The 12,072-nt window shown below is 37.3% G+C and overlaps 1 protein-coding gene across 1 annotated transcript; it reads right to left on the bottom strand.

The window, feature by feature from the left end:
• Nucleotides 1-3,986: 3,986 nt before the first annotated feature.
• LOC132045198 (probable ubiquitin-conjugating enzyme E2 24) lies at nt 3,987-8,795 on the bottom strand. Its single transcript, XM_059435744.1, has 7 exons — nt 7,273-8,795; nt 6,712-6,849; nt 6,101-6,535; nt 5,936-5,999; nt 5,225-5,364; nt 4,677-4,988; nt 3,987-4,467 (listed from the first exon to the last, which is right to left on the bottom strand). Exons 1-7 carry the CDS (start codon nt 8,719-8,721, stop codon nt 4,231-4,233), a joined length of 2,775 nt encoding a protein of 924 aa, XP_059291727.1. The 5' UTR covers nt 8,722-8,795; the 3' UTR covers nt 3,987-4,230.
• Between the last annotated feature and the right edge of the window lie 3,277 nt (nt 8,796-12,072).

Genomic DNA, 12,072 nt, shown 5'->3' with positions numbered 1-12,072 from the left:
CAATCCTCTCGGTTCGGTGGAGTTGATCATTCTCCACACCAATGCTTATGAACAAAAGTAAGTTCATCACCTTGATATTAAATTATCTATATATATGTATGATGTTGGTATTTAAAATATGTTACTTTTCATGTAGGAGGATGAATGCACTTAATAATGAAGATTTTCCTAATTATTATGAGTCATCATCAAGTGATGACGATGAAATACCTAATAATGCAGAGGTAACCGATGATGAAGACGATGATGATGTTCAAGTTGGTATGACCAACAATATTCCTCAAAGCCAAAACCAACAACAACCAATGCACCAAGACGTACCACCACCGATGGTTGAAAACCCAACTTCGAAAGCCCAATTCGGTGGCATTCTAACAATATCCCTTATCTTGATAGCCGCGTGGTCGTGATGATGCATTTGTCTTCACAAGAGAAGATTATGATAGTCGCTTAAAACCCGGATGAACCTAAGGATCTCAACAAAGATCGATGCTACCTTGCAAAGGGAATGTTGTTCGCATCCAAAAAAGCTTTGCAACGGTAAATTTGTCAAAATTTATTGTTTTAAGGACATGAGAGAGTTTAAGGTTGATCACCAACCTCAAAGATATGGAGGCTAATTTGTAGACGACGGTATCAGAAGGCCGTGAGTGGTTGCTTCGGGGAATTGTTTCGATGGTATGTGGGCTATCACAAAATTTCGCGAAAGACACACTTGTGATATGGAAGAAAATCGAGCAGATCATTATAATTTAGATACAAACATGATTGCTCAAGTGTTACTTAAAGACATTGCCGAAACGCCAAGGTAACTTATCCTACCTAGTACATTATATGTCTTATATCAATTGAAAGATTATTACTAAAAGTTGTTTGTTTAAATTTGTAGGTGTTCCCCATTAAAGATTGTATTCGAAACGTTCAAGCCGTATATAGTAAAACTATAAGCAACAAAAAGGATTTCTCGGCGTAGACGCGCTTTTGAGATGGTCTTTGGAAATTGGCATACTTCTTTTCGATCGCCGCCAAGGTATAGCTCTACAACATTTTAATCCGGCACCGTTGCAGAGTGGCGACTTATAGAGGGTAAAATCTTCAACTTCGTATTTTGGACATTCAAACCATGCATTGATGGTTTTGCTCTTTCGCCGACCAAAGGATATCCATAGATGGTACGCATGTATATGGTGCCTACGACATCAAGCTCCTAATTGCAATAGAATGGATGCCAATGGGTCAATATTTCCTCTTGCTTTCGCAATTGCCGCTAACGAGAGCAACGACACAGGGGATCTTTTTGACCCATTTGAAAACTCATGTTATTAAGGATCGTATCGGCATATGCGTCGTCCGATCGTCATAAAGGCATATTGCACAATATGGATAATTTACCGGGGTGGCGACCTCCCTTTGTTTACCATCGATATTGTTTAAGGCACGAAGGCGAATTTGCAATCAACGTTTCACAACGGCACTCTAAATAAATTGATGTGGGGGGGGTCGCGATGGAGCATCAACAACGAAAATGGGTCAAAAATGGATCGATCAAAGGTGAGTGAACCCGATACGTTTGGTTGATGAAGCTCGATGTTGAAAAATGGACGCTAAATGTTCGATGGAGGAAAAGATGGGGCATGCTCACAACAAACAAATTTCGCAGTCTTTCAATGGATTGCGAAATCGCTCGAGGACTACCCGTCACCGCAATGGTGAGAATGACTTTCAAGCAAGTGGTGGAGCGATTTGTTGTTAAGACGAGCGATATTAGCCGACGGCGGGACATGGATGCCAAAGCCCTTCAAAACTATGGAGCATTATAGACAAAAATGTCACCGTCACCAAATGACCGAGTATGACCCAATTCAACATGTGTATGAAGTTAGGACGGGTTATTATAACGGTAAGGGTGGAAACGTGCATACCGTTTATGAGGCAACAAGAATATGCACTTGTGGTAAGTGGCAAACGTACCACGCCGTGTTCTCATCTTCGTCAAGTGCTTCGAGAGAATGAGAAAAACGGTAACAAATTATGTGGCGGGGGAATACAAGGTCCAAAGTTACCTTAGAGCATATTCCGGCCAATTCCACCCACTTGGTAATGAAGCTTATTGGCCAAACGAGCCGTTTTCGATGGTTGCTAACAAGGATTACATTAGAAAATTGGGCATTAACTCACGGAGTCGTAGACCCAATCAAATGGATGTTAGTGAAAGAACTTACTCTCGCAAGTGCTCTATATGTAAGCAATATGGCCATGACAAGCGTTCGTGTGGGCAACAAGGCCGTGGTAGTACAAGCACGTCTCGAAGTAATAGAGCCTCTAGAACTTGAAGATTGTATTGTTATTGTAATTGTAATTTATTATTGTATTGCTTTGAATTAGTATTGTAATTAAATGGAATGAATTATTTTTTAATTAGTATAAACCTCTCGTATTGGATGAATTATTATTAAAACACTTAAATCAAAACCCTATAAATATTACAAGTTTCAAAACTTGCTTCGGGGCACTTTAGAACCCCTAAAACGACGATCCAAACGTTTAGGTGGACTTGATGTAACGGCCGACATTATTGTACGCAAAAAAAGATATTAAGTTTTATATAAAATATTGATATTTTAGAATTTTGAAATATGACTAATCTTTGCCCAAAGTATGGAAAAAAACGTGTTTGGAAAGGTAACGCAAAAAAAAAAAAAAACAGTTCAGCTCCTTTCACGCACGAATTTCGTGCAGGCGCGCCTAAAAAAAAGCGCCAAAAGTGAAATTTTGCACTTTGGTCCTTTCACGCACGAAATTCGTGCGTGAATACTACTAATGGAATTTTTTTTTTTTTTGCACTAGTTTGGTACAACTTTTTATTTTTTGTGCTACTTAAGTCGCGGACTCATCGAGCTTATATTAGGCATGTTATTTTGTCATAAGTCTTTTGTATTATTACAAGACACCTATACGTTTTTTTTTTTAGAGAGAAGTGTGAGATCCAGAGAACTTCAATTCATAATTTATTCAAAAAGATAAGTAATTTAATATTTGAATGAAGTAGACCTGGACAAGACATAATAGATAGATAACGGATTTGTATTAGTGATCCAAACCAATTGTTATTGAAGCATAGTCTGTTAATAGATGAGGTAAATTATAAACAGTTTTTAGGGAAAAAATATTTTGTGATTCCTCACCTCAATTGACGAGTATTTATTATGGTTAATTTCTAGTTGTGATTTTATACTAGTGGAAATGGAAATAAGAAGGTTCAATATAGTTGAAAAATTAAAAGAGATGAAGATTAACTTGCTTTATTTGCATTTCAATGATAACATAACATATTTGAAAGCTTTTCACCAAATTCTGAAGTCAATTAGCATGCAATAAACGTTCTTTACAGTTCCATTTATTTTTACTTTAATACCAACGGTTTCTTTGATTTGATTCATGGGAAACCCTCCTAACCTTAATTTACCTCTTATTTTTTTCAAGTGAAATATCTTTGTCAGATAAACATATGCAACATTTGTTAACATTTTCTTTTCTTTTAAAAAAAAATAGTATATCTGTGTTTTGAAGAATGATCTCAGCTATTCATTGGCGAGATTAGCGAAGATATCTAAGTTGATGTATGTCACTATTGCCAACACGTATTTTAATTTAACAAGATGGAGAAGTATTTAAATATAACCATTTACTTACAAGTGGAAAAAAAAAGAGAAAAGAGAGCAGTGAGACCAATGCTTAGGAGTATCACTCTTGTGACAAGGAGTAAGAACATAAAATGAATCCACCTGTAGAAAAAAGTGATTTTTAGAAGAAAAAATCTACCTATTGATGGAGAATTGATATAACCTTTCCTTACAACACAAAGTTGAACCAGCCATTGGAAAGTTGGCGTACTTTGCTATAGTGTACACCTTTATGCAATTTGGACACAAGTGGTAAACAAAACATGTTGAGACCAGAAGTTCCAAGACAACTGGATAACATAGTAAACATACAGTCACAAGGTTCAACCATTTATTCAAGCTACAATATATTACAGTTACAATGCATATATACACAAATATGGTTCAAATACTCATTACTCACAAACCCCTCCCCCTCCCCAAACAAGCCCACAACACACATCTGCACGCTTTAAATTAACATAGCAAAACCACATCAGGGCCAGTCCAAATACTGAAATTGTAAACATATTGGTAAGGTTTTTATTACATAGGTTCATAGCTGCTCTTAATCGGACAACTGAGTGCAATCGATGCCTTTGTCAGAAAATGCCACCACGAGTTTAGGGTAAAGCTTGCCAAGCATAATCTTGAACCCTGTAGAGCTTCCTTTTATTGGTTCTTCGTCTTCATTTTTGGGTTGAAACGCAGAACCAACGGGTGCACCATCCATGTACGCCTTACAAGCCAACAAAATGTGTTTCCATCTTTTACCGAAGTGCTCTCCCATGAGTGCCTCAAAATGCTGCAGCATAATTGACCAAGCAATTCAGAAACTTTCAGATTAAAAGGGAAGTGCCTCTATTGTTAGAATATAAAAATTCTTGGTGGTAATTAGAGATTTATGTTGCCAGAGTCCAAATTCCAGTTCTTAACAAATATGCCTCTTCTGTACGTGCTTTTTATCTGAAATTTAAACATGCCATGACGAAAATTGGAATGTAAATCATTTACCTTGGGTGGCTTGTGGAGTAGGTATAACATGGACTTGCAGGTGACAAGGAAAGCATTCTCGTTGTAGCTAACTGAGTTCTTTTCACCATCAGCTTTTCCAATCTGCGCATCATATCCAGCCTCATTGAAATAAGGCTTTTCATTGAGCACAAGAGCTTGAAGAGAGAGGAGAACTTGTAGAATCGTGGAACTTTTGGGGTTCCACACTTCATTTCCAGAGCCCGTCCATGTATTTAAGAGACTAAGACAGACCTTTCCTGACTCATACAAGTTGGGATTGACACGAAGCCCGCCAGAGTGATAGTAGACCATCTGCACAATTTCATTTTTGCAAAATCTCATTAAGCTTTATCTAGAAGGTGTATGCTCGATCTTATAAATCACAAAACAGATGGATTTCACAATTGGATGGCGGAGTTAGATAACTGGACACCTAACTGTGTAAGATCTTATAATACATATAATATGGATTCAGCATATTGTGGAAATAAGCAACAACTTGTGCATCATGTTACAGATTATCATACAAGCTATAGAGATTTACTTACAGGTGGCTCATGAGGATAGTCCGGAGGTAGGTAAATATCAAAGAAGAACAGTCCATCATGATACGGAGTCCCAGGTGCACCAATAATGGCTGCTCGAATCAAATCAGTTCTGTCCTCATAGACGCGTACATAGATAGACTCTGTTTAAAGTTTTGATAAAGTCAGTGTGGATAAATAGCCAAAGACATGCACTATAAACCATATATTCAATGATAAAGAGGCTTCTTGTTGATACAATCAGATATTGTGCAGCTTTATCCCAGAAAAGAAAAAGATATAGCACAGTCGAGTTATGGTAAACTTAGGTTCTATATCTCAGCCCCTCTCCCCCAAAAGCTACAGACAAAACACAAAACTTGGGGACTGCCCTATCAAAGGAATTAACATTTGCCTTTAGTACATGAACTACAGAACAACTGATATTTCTCATATTCCATAAGCTACAGAAGAACAATATTTCAGGTATTAAAATTCTAGTTGCACATTTTGTAAATTCTCATTGAACGACTGGCTTATTGCTCTTCAAAATTTTCCCTCGTTTTAGTACATTTGAGTAGCTTCACCAGTGTCAATGTTATGATATTCTATTCCCCATTCAACCATCTTTTAGCTCAACAAGCATGACTTATACTTGCCAAAAACATAGGTAGACAGGGTAAACTATATCATCATTCGACATACTTGAACAGAAAAATAGGTTGAAATCCTCACCAGGAAGATCATGTTTCAAAATGCTCCACTCTTGCTGGACCTTCTTCAGCCAACCTCTTCTCACCTGCGAAGTAATAGAAAGATTAAAGAACAGAAATGAGAACAGTAAAAAGAACACTAAGCAGACATGTTCACTTGGGAAAAAACTACAAAAATATATTGTACCTGGGATAACTGGGCCTTTCCAGCACCATCTGCAAAATGGTGGTCTGAGAAACCAGTGACCACATCAAACTGTTGAAAATGTTCAGGCAGCTTGCTGGAAGACGGCAAAGCATCATCTTTTTGGCCCTCAGTTGTTTCCTGTCCTTGCTTTAGCTCCATTTCAGGTGAAGCCTTCAAGTCTCCTACCTCAAATGCAGGAATTCCTGCATTCACATTGCTAACTTCTATGACTTCCTCCTCATCAACAATCCTTGATTTCTGCCCTTCTTCTGATATAGTTTGGTATGTACCAAACAGTGATGTGCTCAAGGAGCCAAAAAGACTTGAGGTGATACTAGAGAAAAAGCCAACAGCAGTTCGAGAAAGCAAACAGGAACCAGAGTCCCACAAGCTCTCATTGCAACTTTCACTGTTGCCACCAAACTTCAACAAGTCCTGAATTTCAAAAATTTAATTCTGTCAAACTTTCACACGAGAAGTTGAAGATTATGAAGTAAGGATACAAATAACTAATGAAAATCCATGCAATATTAAGCTGCCTTTAATGTGGATGCCAAATGATCTTGCAATCACACCTAAGGCACAACACACGGTGAGGCAATTAGACTGACCTTTTCCTCATCCTTTGAAAGTTGACTTTCATTTGAATTCATCTCCACACCTGATGGCTCAGCATTTTCAGCATGGGGTGCAGTGATGGAAACAGCAGCCTCACATTTATCTATCCGGTAGATCTCAAAGGGTGCAACCTGATGAGTATATATGAATAAAGACAAGATTTGAGCCAGCTCAAGACATAAATAAAAAATTAGGAAGAGGTTTCTCAAAGCATTTTACCCCTTGGTACATTATTTGTTACTTTCAATACTTATCACATGAACAATATTCCTTCAAAAAACTAAACCCTTTTGGTTGCAAATTTCAAGCTCTTTCCTCTTATCAACTTTAAACCAAAAAAAGTCAAATTTGATAAACAATGTGAAAAGGAATAGTAATGAAATGATTGTAGGAAATCAGCAAAACATGAGTGCTAATGTCAATAAACAGTAAGTATCCTTTTGAATTTCCAATCAAGTTAAATGTCATACTCACTTTTAGCTACGGGAAACAAAGAGACAGAAACAGGGTTTAACCCCCCAAAAATAAAAGAATAGAAAGAAGAGCACCCTTACCATGCTTGTAAAACCAGTAGCCCATTTTACTTCAATATCGCCATCTTTGAAGCCAACAATAATACCAATGCAAGATAAGTGATCATAACTAGGGATATCCAAATTATCTTTTCCAGTATCAACATTCTTAAGATCAGAGTTGCAGTCCATGCCAGTCTCAGAAAACATATGTGTACTTAAACTCTTTCCATCAAGACTGAAAAGCTGATCCTCACAAAACTTGCAAACCGCATCACCCAAACAGTATGAGTAGTCTGGATGGTCCATCAATTCATATGCACTCACAATTTCTTCACTTTGCTCTACCCTATAGTTATTTGGTTCATTCAAGGAAAATGTTGTCCATTTTACCTTCACAGTTCGCTCCTTTGCGTCAACACATCTCACCACACCCCACCTTTTTGGACTGGGAACAGACGATTCATCACCCATTCCCTTCTCAAGCACAAACTGCTCTGGCCAAAACTCATGAGCGTCCACAATATTGACAGGAAAAACAGAATCTGAGTCCAATCCAATAGCCACGCTTCCATCCTGCCATAAAACATCAACTTTTGTCCTTGTCCTTGAAATTACAGCAACTTGCGGAACAGTTAAGCTCTTATTACTTTTCTGAGATGCCTTGTTTAGCTGCCTATCCTCTTCCATTGTTCCACAGGAAGGTGAGCTTTGAATACTTTGTCGCAAAGAGTCAGCAACTGGAAGTACACAGCAATCTCCAAGCTGCCACTTTGCATGGGAGAAGCAAGACAACAAGGTCAACTTTTCTGAGTCCTGCAAATTTGGAGGGCTGGGCATCTTTTCACAACCAAGACTGCCACAGCCAATCCAATCTACATGCACGACTCCGGCCTCCACAGCGTAAATGGTACCTTGCTCTCTTTTGCCACTTTTCATACCGCATAACCAGTTGGTTGACCTGGAGGCAGATACAGACTGAACTTGAACCCTTTGTCCCGGGTAGAAAGGATATTGTGGGTCTTCAACTAAATCAGGGGAAATAGGTGTGAGTCTTTCTGAACCTTCTGCTGAGAAATCAGACTTTGCACCATCATCAAAGAGAACTGTAATTTTATCGACAATCTTTTCCACTTTCCCAAGCCATGGGCCCATCACTACATAATCCCCAACTGAAATGGAACGTATTTTCAGAAGATCTTTTGAGTTAACATCTCGTATTTTGCTTCCATAAATATTTTCCAGGTCAACAGTCATCTCGACGTTGACCACTTTTCCCATCTGTCCAGATGGGTCTTTTTCTGAGCATACAATGTCCCCATACATGAACACTCTCTCAAAGGAGAGGAAATCATCGATTTTACCGATGCTTTCCTCAAGACTTGAAAGAATAGAACAGGCATGCCCACCATACAGATACTCAACATAATCCTGATCATCATAACTGCTGCTCTCGCTGAAACTATCGAAGTCACTTAGAGATGTATCCATAATGTGGAAACTAGGGAAATATATTCTGCAATCTGAGAAATAACAATTTATAAGTCAAGAAATGAGGGTTAAATAAACATAGTATTGGAATAAAAGTTGCAATCAATGATTCTTGGTGCTGAAGTAGCTCAATTAAATTGTAGAGATACAAACAACTGAGTGAAACTTTGATTTGAAGGATTAACACACACTTAACTAAATTATGATGCATTATATTTATTCAGTAGCTCATCTACTGTACTGCACTGCACTATTCTTATCCAGAACTGAGTACAATTGATGGGATGACTTGAATAGGAACAAATGGAAACCATGATCAGCTTAACTAAATTAACTAAGCCGCCCAATCCCTATTGGTTTTAGTCTTTTAGATGATATAACTAAACATAAAATACACGGAAACATAAATGATGAGTAAAGACATACCACAAAGTCACTTGCAAATCCTTGCTGCTTGATCCAAACTTACAAAATTATATGGATCCCTGCTGATGACGAGTGCCAATCTTCCTACTTCCTACGACGACTGATGTAAAATTCTAAAGATAATTAGATCTAGGTCAATCTGTCTTTTAAACAGAGACCAAGATAGTATCTCCAAAAGGAGATGAATGCCAAAGGAGATTTGCCCTAAAGACAAATTGTGTTGTTGGAGTCTACCAACTCCGAAATGCCAAAGGAGATTTGCCCACAGAATTGAACGGAAGTTCAATAGAAGGGTTGTGCCGAGAAGAGAGTTCCAATCAATTGTGGTTGTCGTAGAAGTGCCGCTTCAGCTCTTCCTCACAGGTTGAAGAGGAAGTCCAACTTGCCAGATATATGGAACAACCTTTTGCCAACAAAGGAAGATGACACCTAGATTATAACCACGGCAAAGAACCACCAAACCACGGAACTTTACGATTTGCCAAAGGAGATTTGCCCAGCAGAGCCAATGGAGAGACAAATATAAATATATGCTCTTGCTTTAAAAGAATTTGCTCCTCTCAAAGGCCAAGGGAATTTTTCCAAAGAAGATTTGACCCTTAAGTGGAATCAGCTACACTATCAGGTCTACTTCCTGCCCAAAGAGATGTCTTCAATAGTTGAAACAACCAGAAATAGACAGATGTGTCAGATCAAGTGTTCAAAGTGCAAAAAGATATCCTTTCTTAAGTAATGCTCAGAGGAAGCTGCTTAGAAAATGTAAGTTGATCTGACACACTGAACAACATCAGGAAATTCATGCAAGATATGTAGTAGCTTGACCATGGAACCAACTTTCTTCTGAGTCAGATCAAACTTAGCTGTTTCAATATATTCGTGAAACCTGAGAGAAGAATAGATATTAATTTCAACACAATTGATATGTAAGTAGCAAGAAGACCAGTTCTCCAGTTTCTTCTGGCCAACAGATACATAGTCTACATTGCAATAGAGACACGGCAAGAAATTCTAAGATGACAAGTTCTTGAGACGACCTACAGGATAATGAATCAGCAATTCCTCACAACATGGTCACTTTCTGGAAGTTCTTTAGATTATGACTTCCGATTCTCCCAAAAAGAATTTCCAAAATAATTAATTTTCCGTGGTCAATCAGTGTTGTTAATTGGCAGCATGTGGATAGTTAGACAAAAGACCAATTTCTAAGTGAAACTTGATATTCAAAGATTAATCGAGTGATGGCCGAACTTGTATGTACAGATTTTCATTTAAGCTGTTGTTTAAACCTACAATAAAATCAATTAAAGCTCTATAGTTAATTGCTTAAGCATGCTTTTGTCCAACCACAAAATAATTATCTTTAGCTAATTTTAAAACCCAAATCCATGAACCTTCAACACCTTGAAATGAATTGAAGACCATATAAGGATCATAGTTCTCCGGCTAACAACACTAGTAAAGTCAACCACTTTAATGAGCAGGACAGAAATGCCATGGTATTGGGAAAATGATCATCTCATGTTTATACTCACAATGATTAAAAGATGTTCCACAGCAATTAACAAGAATAGACCTATTATTATTCCCATCAATAAAAGGCCTCAAAGTGATGAGTTCCAAGTTGAAATTCGTTGAGAAGTTCAAGTCTTCGAATTATTACATCAATGACATATATCTCTATACTAGGCTTTCATTTGAAATCTATTTATAAAACATTCATTTTTCTTTCTGTGTGAACACTTTGTTTGACACTTCCCAAAAGAGGAGACTCATACCGAATGTTTATACCCTGGAAAATAAAAAGACTTCTTAGAAAGTGATGACATTCACTATATTCTCATAGAAGATATTGGAGTTTTTTCGTTATAAATTGAATCTCTTAAGACCTAAGATCTTAATAGTGGAATAAGACTCCAAGGGTTTTTTCAATCATCAGTCACTGTACTATCTGTGTTTGTGTCCAGAGTCAACCTCTTTGACATTGAGTATCTACTCTAAGTGAGAGCAATAAGTTCCCTGTTAAGCTTTAACTTTGCTTTTTTCACAATTTAATTCAATGTATTAGCCTAACTGTTATTAACCTCATACCGCACCCTTACCCTTAAGTTTCTTATTATCGATGATTTTGCTTCCTTGGGATCAGGTGTTAAGCTTTCACATGTATTAAAAAATGAGAAGTGTCTAAAAATCTATTATCTTCTGATTCCCGTTCTCACTTCAGAAGTAGGCCGAGCTACACGCTAATAAACAACATTTGCTCCTAGATAGAGAGTAGATGGTGCATCTAGTTCCAACAGAGATTTTCACTGGTTTGACAATAGCTTGTATAGTTGTATTACACATATCCTTGAAGACCTCAACCTGAAGACCCTCTATTGTTTTTCTTTTTGACAATATCCACTATTATTTTTCTTATTTATCCTCTCTTGACTATATAGACAATATTCTAGATGTAATTCCATGTGAGCCAGTGTGTTCAGAAACCAAGTTAAAGGCTGCAGTCAACCTCTATCATGTGACTCCTTTTCCAGTTTTATCCCAAAGCATATCAAAACTCAAACCTAATCTTATCCTTGCATTTCCCTAAGCACAAACTAGAATCATCAGCCATCTAAAGAGGAAGAGAGAAGTAGGAAACTAGTAAAAAAGTTTCTCCCAATAACTTATCAGGAAAAAAGAATCTCCCAACAAATACAGAAACACAGAATAACTAATAAGAGATATGTGTAATTACATTATGTCTTTCTTCTTTTTGATAGCGATCGTGTGCACCTTGACTAAATGTGTTATTATTATTCTTGATTGTTATTATTATTCTTGATCAATCTTGAGGCAGTGACTAAAAAATTGCCAAATCTTGAAACAATATTTTCCCATTTTCTCTTTCACTATCAATTTTCCTTTTCTGATGGTCATATAGAACTA

The sequence above is a fragment of the Lycium ferocissimum genome, chromosome 2 (genome assembly GCF_029784015.1).
Source record: "Lycium ferocissimum isolate CSIRO_LF1 chromosome 2, AGI_CSIRO_Lferr_CH_V1, whole genome shotgun sequence".
Classification (NCBI taxonomy): domain Eukaryota; kingdom Viridiplantae; phylum Streptophyta; class Magnoliopsida; order Solanales; family Solanaceae; genus Lycium; species Lycium ferocissimum.
Note: the sequence above shows the minus strand (reverse complement) of the source record. Positions and strands in the feature narration are given on the sequence as shown.

Bases quoted from the DNA above. Each gene is read 5' to 3' on its own strand.
- LOC132045198 (XM_059435744.1), bottom strand. From the start codon at position 8,721: ATGGATACATCTCTAAGTGACTTCGATAGTTTCAGCGAGAGCAGCAGT. The intron at 6,850-7,272 runs GTAAGGGTGCTC...TATACTCATCAG, and splicing joins CTACTGGTTTTACAAGCATG to GTTGCACCCTTTGAGATCTA. The intron at 4,989-5,224 runs GTAAGTAAATCT...GAAATTGTGCAG, and splicing joins ACTATCCTCATGAGCCACCT to ATGGTCTACTATCACTCTGG.